Consider the following 13905-nt stretch of genomic DNA (forward strand, 5'->3'; position numbering starts at 1 on the left):
AAGGAAAGGTAAAATCGAGGGAGGAGGAAGAGTTGGATTTGGATTAGGGTATCTTAAAAACACTTCAAATCTTTCAGATACTTTTCCAGATGTGCTTGGTTCAGAAATCAGCCAGCCATTAACCATAGAGTAGGACTTGCTCTGGTGCCTCCCAGTTTATGAACTACATTCCCTGACACAATTGGTCTAGGGAATGTAGGTCTTTTTGTTGCCAATTGTTTTAATTTGTGTATTTGTGCTCTGGAAATTTGCATGTTATTGAAACTTTTTGATGTGTTCTTAATGTAATGTTGAAAAGAAGTATAAAATAAGCCATGGATTTCAAATAGTCAGAGTATTCCTTGATTCGGAAGAACTGGAGTACACAAGTTTCATAAATAAATATTAATCTTTCTATAATACAGAGTTTGAAATAGTATTTCCAGCTGTAGAATATCAAATGGCAGGCAGCTTGAGAAATATGTAGCAAATAAATACAGATATATTTTACATGCATATATTCATGGACAAAAACAGTCCTTTGTTCTTTGTGGAGTTCTTGAGAGCATAAATACAAGATTAAAATCTTAGTTAAACATGGTGAAAAATTCTTTGTCCTTCAGATTCGGCTGAAATCTATTATTTGATTTTTTGAGGTCATGTTAGTGATGAACTTACACCTGTTATCTTATAATTGCTTGACAAAATAAAATAAATAAAAATAAATAAATAATCAAAGATGATGAGAATTGCAGGCAAACAGGGATGATACATTTTTGAGGCTGGGACTGCATTTCACATTTTTTGGAAAGGAAGAGGATTGCAATAGAAGAATCTACTTCTGATGTGTGTGTCTTTTAGTGTGTTAGAAGTACAGAGATGACAATAAAGGCAACCATTAAAAAAAACCTCACTAGTTTTGACTTTAGAACGTAATCAAGCTGAGCATAGCAGATATATTGACCATGAAGAAAAACTGCATATTTGTTTAAGAAGAGAGGCTAAAGAACATTTTTTTAGAACAAGAAGTTGTTTGGATGATTGTTCACACACCTGGGAATTGGTTTTTATGTGTTTTTCATTAGCAAATGGGAGTTGTAGTCCAACATATCTGGAGCACTCAAAGCCAAGAAAGGGTGATAATATGTGCTTATGGGGAAAACTGGTATGTGCTTGCACAAATTACATCACATTCACACAAAAGAAAGGCTCAGTATCTAGAAGCAAAAACTGTTGAGTATGTGGGCAGTTGTGGTATGTGTTACAGTTTGGCTTTAGAAAAATCTCACACTAGATAATTTCCTCCTTTGAGGCAACAGTTCAAGAATGAGTAAAAAGGCTTTTGCTTTTTGAGAAATCATTGGGTGTGTTAGTTCTTTAAGCATGCATGCATGCACATGCCTTCCCTGTCCTACTCTAGGTTTGCCACATGGTCAGCTGTAGGTGGAAGTCCTTCCAGCAGAAGCTGCAGCCACATCACAATAGCCACTGTGTCTTCAGCCTGACCTCATTCAGCTGCCAGGCTGCAGCTGTTCCCATTCCCTACCCAGGCAAGCTTTAACCCTTAGCAGAACTCAGGGCCAGATCCAACAATGAAGAGGGAGCCATTGAAGCAATAATTTTTTTTTCTTGCTATGCTCTTTGTAGTGGGTGTTTTGGTTGGATTTGTGTTCTGTGCTAATGGCTAGCATTTGCAGAAGTGAATGTGAGGCTTTTAAACTCCCCTCACCCTACCAACGCAGAGACACGTAATTGTTTCAATATGAAAAAATGATCCCTCTCAATGATTTGTCTTTTCTTCCTGCTGCCATGCTTGGGCTTGTGAATTATCATAGCGCTGATGAAGATGTTATGGGGGATTCTTAGAATAACAGATGTAGGGTCTCTATGCTCTGAATTTCTTATTTCCCATTAAATATGTTGAATGGGAGAAGTAGCAAAACTGGCATATATCAACATACCCCTGCCAATTTCACTGATCATGGCTGGTGCTCTTGTTATCATCTGTCTTCTGACTAGCCATATTGTGTTAGAATCTCGCAGTTTGGATGATTTTTGTACATACCATAATCCAGTAGGATTGTATCTGTCCATGTGTCTCTATGCTTTTTCCTTTTCTTTGGGTTACTCTCACCTTGTGTTCCATGTTACTGATGAGGTGAATATCTGTTTGATAATATAAGAAATTCATGGCCCTTTAAATATAGCTGAAAGTCAGAAGACATTCAGCACGCCTAGTTATGATGGGTGTTGACACTCACAAATTAGTATGTACTTGATTATATGTTCATGCTTTACAAATTTACATTGGAAGGAAAGGGGAATGATGATACATTGAAAATATAATGGAGAAACATTATTCTTCAGCACACAACCCTAACCCCAAATAAGAATGATTAGAATATATATTGCAAATAATTTGTTTCTCTTACAGTTTCTAGAACTGCTATTTCATCAAGTACTCTAAGAAAAATTGAAGTATTACCACAGACAGTTTGGTTTAAAGTTTGGTTATGGTATGCTTAATTTCAGTTCTTGTTTAAGGAAGGTACAGTTATCTGTACCCCTTTCAATCAGGTTTTGGATTGGGTAAAACATTGAAACACCATTTGTCAAGTTAGGGATGGGAGTGGTATATCTTCTTCTCTCTTAGCTGCTTTCCATTTCGTTGATCATTATATCCTTCTGGACTGCTGAAGTATTAGGAGTAGGAGTAGGCAGGGTGTTGTGGTGGTTCTTCTTTCAGGGCCACTTTCAGTCAGTATTGGGGGTTGATTGTATATATTGTAGTCCTAGACTTTAATTTATGAAATGCCACAGGATTTTTATCATCTACATGAGGGTGCTGGTGGAGGCCCTCAGCCAATGTATATCAACAGTAGGCTGAATTTCTGGTCATCCAAGTAATGCTGTCAAGGCTCTCCAGATAGCTTCGGTATCTGGAGGTTGTTGGATGGTGAAGAGCAGGCTATGATCAAGTAACTTCCAAGGTTCTGGATGGAGCCACACTACCTCAGTTAGAACTGGTGCACTGTTGGGAGCAGTTTATAGTTGTGGCTAGGAGGTCCTTGCATAAATCCATTCTCTCTTTTTTTGCACGTTGCTAGATTAGGAGGGTCTTCTCATAGTTGTTTATGCCTTGGTGATATATTGTCTGGATTACTGCAACGTGCTCTTCATGGAGTTGCTCTTGCAGACTATTTAAAAGCTAGAGCATAGGGTGCACCTTGGTACATTCATATAATAGCAGTACTGTTACACTGGTTACCAGTGAGCTTCTGGGAAAAATTAGAGTTGCTAATTGTCATCTATAAAGCACTTCCTGTCACAGGACCAAGATATTTGAAGAATCATGTATTTTCAATAAGATTAGATAGAGTTTGCATGCTCTGGGTCCCATCTATCAAACAGTGCCATTTTTAAGGACCAAGAATATGCATGCCTTGTCTGTTCACTCACCTACCTTATGGTATACCATCATTGCCAAGATTTGGATGGTGCCAACTCTGCCTTCCTCTCATAAGGTGCTGAAGACCTGGCTGTTTTCTTGAATATTGGACCACATGTACCATTGGTACATGTTAGTATGTATTATAGGAGCGACAAAGTTACAGCCATACAGTCACAAGTGAAAGGGGATGAGTGATAAGGAGTGATGAGAAGATGATGATGAGAAGAGACAATCTTGCAAAGTATATCGAAAGATCAAGCAAACCCTGTTTTTGAAAACCTATTCTAATTACCCACCAATAGTGCTTCAGGGTTAATTTAATATTAGGATTGAAGATTTTGAGACAAAGCTGGTGGTATGCCCAGGGATGTTCCAAACTTGTGGAACTTCATTTGACTAGGTTGATATTATTTTGGCTCAGATGGCAACATTACTTCTTCGTATCTAAGCTTAAAGGTCACATGCAGCAGCTATAGCAGCAAGCATGGCAACACCAAATACCTAATCTCTCATGTGGCCATAAAAACCCATGGGATCAATTTGAAATTGCTATCATAAAGTCCTAATTCTGTGTAGAGTTTTTTTTTTAAGAAACAAAAAAGAATGGTTTGGGGCTGGAAATATTGAGTTTACCAGCCAGAATTAGGAGTCCCATGATGCTTTTAAACACAAGTATTGAAATTGAAGAAGTATGTATTTTGCTATCATTGTATCATTGTTCCCTGAATCCTTGTCTGTGTTAGAGGAAAAAATTGATTTTGAAACAAAGAGTTTGACCTGTGTGTCTATGGAATATGTAGAATTTAGGTCTAGCTCAGCACTCCTTATTTCACCTTCTAGTTTATATGCCATGTTTTCTGTTAGCAGACAATGGAATTAATGTTGTCTCAGCCCTGCTGTTTGTGAGCGTAGGACTGATTCAGTGCCACTGTCCTGAATGAAACCAGGAAAACGGAGCACTGGATAGGCAAGAGAGAATTGGCTGCCTCAGAATGTCTCTTCAGCATATATTGTGCAGCTTTATGCTTTTCCTTGCTAATCTGCAAAGATGTGCTTTCCCTATTGCTTAATTTGCTTCAAGTCCCTATGAAGACTTGGAATTTAGTTCATCAGTTTCCATCCTAAATATATCTTGTCTGGGATTCTTGGGAAGGAGGGAGGCAGGCCATGGCCACAGAACCAGGCATTTTGCTAGTACTGTAAAAAGTAACATCTGTTGGGTTTTTTTCTTCTTCTATTGCTCCCAAGAATATGCTCCAGTCTGATTTCTTGGATCCTCCTAGTAGAATGGATTACCTCAGGACCAGCTGTTTTTGGTTATCTCCAGTCTGAGTAGAGACAGGAAATTAATGCAATTTCAGAAGGAGAGCTTGCTCTGCTTAACCCTAACAGAGATTTATGCTTCAGATTTGCTGGCCTCATTCTTCTCCAGTTTGGTGCCCTCCACATGGTCAGACTACAGTTCACATCATTCAGTCCTTAACTTGGAAATAGCACATGAAAGACTGTTTTGTTCGATGACACTTTTCTATTTTTATCTGAAAGGATTACTAGTTGTTTCCTTAAATTATCTATATACTATTAAAAATCTCCTCTGTTTGTTTATACCCTTCAATTGGCCAAAATGATGCATCATAGGGCAACAATTGTGGAATGACTATACCTCAAATGGACTAATTTGCACAATACATTCAGAATCAGGGAACCTTAATTCACATGGAATTGAAATTTGGCAAAGTTGTGACTTCTTCAGTGCTGTCATGCTACTACAGTCAGCCATAGTCACACAATTGTTATTTCTAATGCTCCCTGCCAGCTTCCCACAAGGAAATATTTTTGAAATGATGACCCAACAGGTCCCAGGTTGTCTTGTATACTTTAGCTTTGTGGAAAATATGGTACCGGAAAGACTAGCAAAAATGTTTAGCAATATGTCCGCCAAGTGTTGAAAGTATAATCAGACCCCAGGTACTTATTATCATATGTGATGGACTTGTATGAAACCAAGAAAATATTGGATGAAAATATATACATGGTTGGAAAAGATGATCAAACAACATACAGATCTGAAACCAGAAATATTTTTGTTGGGTATAATGCTGGAGGGCTATGATAAATGGACTGTATATCTAATTTTGCCTGTATTGACAGCAGCGAGGATTGTATTTGTACAATACTGGAAAAATGAGAACACTCCATTAGATGAGAATGTAATTCGGAAAATATTGGACTGTGCAGAGATGGATACCATGTTTCTCATATAATAAGGCCGGGTCTTATTTTTTTTTGAGCCCCGAAAAAATGGCTAGGCCGTCTTTTCGAGGGTGACTTAATTCCCCCCCGCTTGCATCTTTGGGCGGGTAGGCGGCGATGACTTGGATGTTGACCTCGGCATTGGTGTGGCACTTCGTATCAGGGTCAACGCATGCAGCACCATATCCGGGTGTGCCACAAAAGTACTTCCTAACGGTAACCCCCCCCCCACCATTCCCACCATTTCGCATGTTTTAATATAGGCCTTAATTTGGGGAGAGGGGCTTAATTTCATTTCATGCCTATAAAACATGCTGGGACTTCCTATTGGGGGAGGCCATATTGTTGGAGAAACTGGGTAGATTGACATTAAAAATAAAGGACAAAGAAAATATATAATGTTACTCAACATGGAATAGATTTTATGAGTGGTTAGAGATAAGAGGTAGAAATTAGATGAAGAAAGATTATTGCTATGTATGAACTAAATATAAAGATGGTTTATAATTATAAATATGCCAATATAACCAACAGAATTACAAAAAGTTAAAGAGAAATTTAGTTAAAATGTTACACCATTACTATTGTTATTAGTATATATGTTACTATTTCTTTTTGTTCTTCTTTTGCTTTTTTGTAAATGATATGCCCTGACAATACACTGTATTCAAAATATTTATGAATTTTTTTTAAAAAAAGAAAATATAGTAAGGGAAACGCATGATTGTTGTTTTCGTCTAATCTTTCAGGAAGATTGGTTGGTTTGTATTTGGCTTTTTGTAACTGAGGCTTCAGAAAGTATGGACTTTCTCCCACCTGAAAAATTTGCATATGTCCCAATCTCTAGATGAAAGAAACACAGTGGTAATATTTTTAATAGGCAAAGGATAGAGTTGTATGTCTGTTTCATTTTTTAGTCTGATCCCTGTGGGCAAGAGCAGGATTGCATTGTCAGAAGTTTAGCTTTTCAACCTATAGCCTTTTTAACATAAATTGTATTGTTTTTGAAATAGTAAGAGGAAAAGGGGAAACAATAGCAATAACCCTTAGACTTATATACTGTTTTATAGTTTACAGCCCTCTCTAAGTGGTTTTACAGAGTCAGCCTATTGCCCCCAACAATCTGGGTCCTCAATTTACCGACCTTGGAAGGATGGAAGGCTGAGTCAACCTTGAGCCTGGTGAGATTCGATCTGCCAAATTGCAGGCAGCTGGCTGCAGCAGAAGTAGCCTACAGTACTGCACTCTAACCACTGTGCCACTGAGGCTCAAGGAACAAAACACAAAGATACATTCATTTTATTATCTATAAACATTATGCAAATATCTGTGTATAATTCTAATATACTTATATAACTATTATGCTTTTTAAAAAAAATCCACTGTATTTGTATGAATGAGTCTCATATTTTATTATATTTATCCATACACAGTCTGTGATAGAAAATTCACTCCTAAATAACAGCTTTAAAACTTGTGGACTTCAACTCCCAGAATTCCTGAGCTAACATGACTGGAGGAAGAATTCTGGGAGTTGAAGTCCACAAGTCTTAAAACTGTCAAGTTTGAAGATCCCTGACCTAATAGGTGATATTTTTTCCTCAAGATAACAAATATTAAAAATTATTTATCAATTGGTCCAAACTCAATATGCCAGCTTTCATCCAATTTTTCCATATTACCATCTTTTTTGCAATTTTTAATATTGGATTTTCCCATAAAGTCAATTTAACATGGGAAAAAGGATCAAATATGGTTTTGTTACACTTTCCATTCCATGTCTTTCTAGTTCTGTTGTACTGTATTTAGATGCTAATATTGTCTATCCAACCAAAAGTAACTGAATAGAAATACATATTCCAAAGTTTATATAGTTCCAGATCTGGAAAAATGAATCCTTTTTCATTAATTGGTAATTACATTTTCTGTAAAGATATCATCAGAATTGAAGAACCCTATAATTTTTTCTAAACAAAGAGTTAATTTTTGAAACATATTTTCCAGATATTTAAACAAAATTTATCTCAGAATATAAATTAATGTAGAAATAATACTCATTTTGAGAACATTCATCCTTCCCCAATCTATCCAAATCTGAAGAAACCTCTATATATTTTATTTATATTACATGTTACTGAGTTACAGTATATCTTTCAGTACAGATATCTAAATATTTAATGGATTTGGTACAAATTGGAAATTAATATTCCTTAAATGGAAGGTTAACCAAATTTTCACCTATTGCCATTAACTCCAATCTGGACTAATTAATAAAGGAAATCCTGCTATTTTACTAAAGGCATCTAACATTTTCATCAACACAGGAATAGTAATGTGAGCATTAGGAATAAACAGAAGAATGTCATCTCCAAATAGCTTTTCAACTTCTAACTTGCCAAATACAGGTGAAACTCGAAAAATTAGAATATCATGCAAAAGTTCATTTATTTCAGTAATGCAACTTAAAAGGTGAAACTAATATATGAGATAACTCATTACATGCAAAGCAAGATAGATCAAGCCGTGATGTGCCATATTTGAAATGATTATGACTTACAGCTCATGAAAACCCCAAATCCACAATCTCAGAAAATTAAAATATTGTGAAAAGGTTCAATATTCTAGGCTCAAAGTATCCCACTCTAATCAGCTAATTAAGACATAACACCTGAAAAGGGTTCCTGAGCCTTTAAATGGTCTCTCCGTCTGGTTCAATAGGAATCAGAATCATGGGAAAGACTGCTGACCTGACAGTTGTGCAGAAAACCATCATTGACACCCTCCATAAGGAGGGAAAGCCTCAAAAGGTAATTGCAAAATAAGTTGGATGTTCCCAAAGTGCTGTATCAAAGCACATTAATAGAAAGTTATGTGGAAGGTGTGGACGAAAAAGGTGCACAAGCAGCAGGGATGACCGCAGCCTGGAGAGGATTGTCAGGAAAAGGCCATTCAAAAGTGTTGGGAACTTTCACAAGGAGTGGACTGAGGCTGGAGTCAGTGCATCAAGAGCCACCACACACAGACGGATCCTGGACATAGGCTTCAAATGTCGTACTCCTCTTTTCAAGCTGCTCCTGAACAATAAACAATGTCAGAGCGCCTTACCTGGGCTAAAGAAAAACAGAACTGGTCTGTTGCTCAGTGGTCCAAAGTCCTCTTTTCTGATGAGAGCAACTTTTGCATCTCATTTGGAAACCAAGGACCCAGAGTCTGGAGGAAGAATGGAGAGGCACACACTGCAAGATGCTTGAAGTCCAGTGTGAAGTTTCCACAGTCTGTGTTGATTTGGGGAGCCATGTCATCTGCTGGTGTTGGTCCACTGTGCTTCATTAAGTCCAGGGTCAACGCAGACATCTACCAGGAGATTTTGGAGCACTTCATGCTTCCTTCCGCAGATGAGCTTTATGGGGATGCTGACTTCATTTTCCATCAGGACTTGGCACCTGCCCACAGTGCCAAAAGCACCAAAACCTGGTTCAATGACCATGGGATTACTGTGCTTGATTGGCCAGCAAACTCGCCTGACTTGAACCCCTAGAGAATCTATGGGGCATTGCCAAGAGAAAGATGAGAGACATGAGACCGAACAATGCAGAAGAGCTGAAGGCTGCTATTGAAGCATCCTGGTCTTCCATAACACCTCAGCAGTGCCACAGGCTGATAGCTTCCATGCCACGCCACATTGAGGCAGTCATTGCTGCAAAAGGGGCCCAAACCAAGTCCTGAGTACATATGCATGCTTATACTTTTCAGAGGTCCGATATTGTTCTATGTACAATCCTTGTTTTATTGATTGCATGTAATATTCTAATTTTCTGAGATTGTGGATTTGGGGTTTTCATGAGCTGTAAGCCATCATCATCACAATTATGACACATGAAACTGCTTTTAAAGAGATGAGAAAAAAGAGAAAAATTAGCTACCAAAAATTGTTGAAAAGGTCTGAACGACTTAGGAAAAAGCCGATTCATCTCACCAAAAACAATAGAAAGTCCAAGGCATAAAAGAAAAAGAAAAAGATAATAAGACTGGAGAGAAGTAGTTTGATATTAACCATTCTTGGTATGAATTGCCTCACATTGAGCCTCTATAGTATAATAGTTAATCTATTGAATTGGGACTGGGGAGCTCAAAATTCAAATCCCCACTTGAAACCAGCTGGTGGTTTTGAACACTTCAACTTCTCACAGCTTAGCTTAACCCACAGGCTGGTTCATATAGTATGTAAAATGAGGGGAGATGCTCTGTCTTGACTTTCCAAAGGAAAGGCAGGCTAAGAGCCAATTTGATCTAGTGGTGCAGCACTAGGCTAGAAAGCATGTTCAAATCCTGCCTTAGCCATGAAAGTCAGCTTTGGGCAGTCTCTCTCAGCCCAACCCATTTCACAAGGTTGCTCTTGTGGAGAAAATAGGAGGAAGAAGGTGTTGTTGGATATGTTTGCTGCCTTGAGTTGTTTATAAAAATAATAAAAGCAAAATACAAACAAACAGATGTAATATTTGTGGCCTTTGCCACACTTAACTTTTGAAACTGATTGAAGAAGCTGTTGCATGGCTCTACTGCATGACTAGAAATTATTGTTTGCTGTTATGAATGTCAAGCAGATACTTAGAGGCAGGAGAAGGGATGCAGAAAGTGAGGAGATGACTAATTTAGTAAGCATAAGATAGTAGCATACTAGCTAAAGTGTTGAATTAGTATTCAGTTCAACTACTCTCTGCCATCCCTGATCATTGTGTGGTGTACATTTTGTCTCAAGCTCTGAATGAAAGGCAAGATACAAATCTAATAAATAGGGTTATTTCTAGAAATCTGGTGTTACTATTGAACTTGTTCATTGTATTGATCTTTCTTCAGTTAAAAGTCATCTGTAGACTTCATAGGAGTTTGTCATTCCCAAATTTCCCTGCTGGAGTTTTCAATATGCTAATTTCTCTAATATACATAAATTATTCTTGTACAAATTTTTATGATGCATGCTTCTTCTCCAACGAGCTGCTCAGAGCATCCAGTAGTGGGAGGTGCTTCAGTCTCTGCTTGCCTAGGCTGGGCTTAATTTGCGGAACGCTCCTCCTCCTCCAAGGGACTCCTTCCCAGAGTTCCCCAGTTTTGGCTCAACCTCGTGAGAGATAGGCAGTGCTTTTCATTACTCCTTGGCTGAAACAGGAGAATTCTCGTTAAGGTTTGCAGACAGTCAGTTTCATCTTCTTCTAACAATTGCTCTTCGACCCACCAACGCTGCCTTTGCCAACTGGACGTCGGGATCGCATTATCAGGAAGCGCTTCTTGCGCTCCTAAGTGCAGGGAGGCTTCGATTTCATTCTGTCCCCCCCACTAGCCCTACCCTTGCCATTGCGATAGCTGTGCTGTTTTAACATACAAACGGCGTGGCTTTTCTCTCTCACTCTCTCCTGAGTCATATCGAAGTTTTTTCCCCCAGAACACCGTTTAGGGGTGGAGGTGTAATCGCCTGATTATTTTCACCCCTCCCAGCCAGTTTAGCCCTAAAGGAAAGCTGTTGGAGCTTATCCCTTTTCACGGTGGGAGATTGCTGCTGGCGCACGCGCCACAAATAACGTCCGGGAGCCATTTTTGCTGTAAGGGGACCGCGTGGCCGTGCTGAGTGTGAATTCAGTAGACTGTGTGAGGTAATCCTTATTCCAGATTAAGGTTTTGTTTTTTTTACACAAAATACCCTGAGGAATCATCACAACCTCATTTCTAACTTTATTTGAGGCCTTTGTTAATTCAGGTTGTTGGCTTAACCCTCACAGTTCTCCCTATCCAGCGACACAACAGCGAGCACCTAGGCCAGCGTCCGCCTGTGCAGGGAAGCTGTTGAAGTCCTGTGAGTGATAATTTGGCCTGCTAGGCGTTCTCAATTTGGCTGATTGTGACATCCAAATTTGATATATATTTGCATACCTATACGCTCTGATAATAATAACTATAATAATACTAATATAATCATAATAATCATACCAATATAATAATACTAGCAATATCAGAACAATAATAAATTATTATTGTTGAGATACGACTCAATTTTGAAACAGATATTCATATTTATATTAAAAAGGGGGGATTCGATTTCAGGGCACCCTTTCCATTATTGGCCAGGTCCATGGGCGCACCAACCGCCTACACAATATAGCATTAAATAACGAGCATACTGTTCGTCCTATAATCAAAATGGCAGGGGGTGGTGGTTCACACACCTCAACTTCAAGGGGCAAGTCTAAATCTCAACACAATCCTAAGCAAAAAAAAGGGATTTCTAAGGCATCAGAAAAAGACGCCAACAGGCACCACAAGGCACTGGAAAAACAAATAGATAAGTGCACACAGGAGGCACACAGGACCTCTCAAGCTTCCTCACCCCACAGTCCAGAGCCGTCCTCCTCTTCCCCCCCCCAGATCTCTCCCTCTCATCCAGGCGCAGCGTGGCTCCCCAGAGTCAACAGGCCCAATCAACTCAATCACCAAACATGCGTAGGATACCCGAAGCGATGTTCACACCAACGGCTGCCGGTCTTCAACAGGAACAATCTCTTCCAGACGAAGTGCCAGAGGGAATGAAGACCTGGATGGAGATGGCTATCTGTCAGGGAATCGCAGCAGGCCTGCAACATGCGGTTCTGACCAGGGACCATCCTGCACCCACTGAGTATGATTTGCAATCAGTTCGATCATTGGCCAGGTCAGAGCAACACTATACCCAGGTACAGTTTCAAGGGGGTATGCTCCTCCAGGGGCCGCAAGAGGAGGAGCAGGAGGAGGAGGCGGAAGAGGTGGGACACATTGAGCAGATGGAACAAAGTGAATCAGAATCAATACATGATACTGACCCGGCCATGTCAGAAGCAGACCCCTTAGAAAGGGGGATGTCTGAGGATGAGGGCCTTGTTCCTGACCAACCTGTATTTACAGGCTTATTCCGGCCACAACTTTTCAAATCTCTCTTGTTTAAGGCCAAAATCACTGCACTCCTGGACAAACCGGCCCCTTCTACCATTCCAACTCCGTCAGACGAGGGACCAGAGGATCTCATCTTCAACCAACCTGTAGTCGAGGCAGACGTGATTCCAGTCCCTCACATGTTTGCAGACCTGGTACAGAAACAGTGGGCTTCTTCAGCAGTGTACCCGGCCCCCACGGGTTACAACAGGAAATTCTTTAATTTGGCCCCAGATTTCTTAAAATTGTTTAATACTCCCGAGGTAGACGAACCCATTGTGGGATTAGTGTCCTCGTCCTCCATTCTCAGTGAGGCGCTGGAGGCATTAAAGCCGGAGGACAAACGGACTGAACTAGCCCTACACAGGGCCCATCAGTCTGATGCGTGGGCTATCAGAGCGGCCACGGCTGCTTCCTTCTTTACCCGTTCTTCCCTTAGATGGCTCCGGCTATTATGGGAGCATGTCCCCAAATTTAACATTAGAGCACACCAAGACATTGCAAAGCTTATAGCAGCCACTGAATTCTCAGCTGACGCAACCTTTCATGCAGTTAAGTTTTCAGCCAGAGCCATTACTTCACATGTCACAGCGCGACGCTTGCTATGGTTAAAGAATTGGCAAGCGGATATTAAGTATAACTGCAAGCTCGCTTCATCTCTTCTTGCGGGAGACACACTGTTTGGCCCTTCCCTCGATCCGCTGCTTTCCGAGACTCGAAACAAAAAGAAAATTTTACCTTCCCTTTTTTGGAAGTCAGACCCTAGAAACCCTCAGTCCTTTCGGAGGGGATCCTTTCGGCCCTTTTATCAGGGTCCATTCTCAACCAGATACCAGAGACCCCCACCTTTCCAACCAGGGCAACAGCCAGAGAGGTCATACTTTGGGGATAGGAACCGAAGGGGTGGCCAATCCAAGAGATCCTTCCGAGGAGCGGCAAATAGATCTTTCCGGCGTCCAAGATAACCCCATGGACCCGGCTCCCATTGGCGGCCGCCTTAAATTATTCGCTGACCAATGGGACTCCTCAACGTCTGATTCCTGGGTCAGAGACACAATCAGATTCAGCCTCGTGCTGGAGTTTCAATCCGCTCCCCCAGACTTCTTTATGTCGTGCCATCTTTCCAGAGATCCGGTTAAACGAAATCTTATGGAAACAGCTATTCAGCACCTACTGGACATACGAGCCATCCAACCAGTAGATACCGACCAATGAGGGCGAGGTTTCTATTCACATCTTTTCATTGTTCCCAAAAGTTCAGGGGG

General features: G+C 40.2%; 1 protein-coding gene across 4 annotated transcripts in view; it reads left to right on the plus strand.

Annotated features, from left to right (window-relative positions):
- Window positions 1-13905, plus strand: part of LOC113421276 (uncharacterized) — a 124076-nt gene that overhangs the window by 72970 nt on the left and 37201 nt on the right. Inside the window, exon 4 of one of the 4 annotated variants that reach the window (XM_087965396.1) lies at window positions 4679-5685. The exons of the other annotated variants lie outside the window; for them this stretch is intronic. Coding sequence (XP_087821522.1) covers window positions 4679-4762 — 84 coding nt within the window. The 3' untranslated portion in view covers window positions 4763-5685. Of the gene's footprint in view, window positions 1-4678; window positions 5686-13905 lie in introns of those variants that run through there. 4 annotated transcript variants of the gene reach the window in all.

The sequence above is a fragment of the Notechis scutatus genome, chromosome 1 (assembly GCF_049901735.1).
Source record: "Notechis scutatus isolate UNSWTSFEM ecotype Mainland chromosome 1, rNotScu1.2, whole genome shotgun sequence".
NCBI lineage: Eukaryota > Metazoa > Chordata > Lepidosauria > Squamata > Elapidae > Notechis > Notechis scutatus.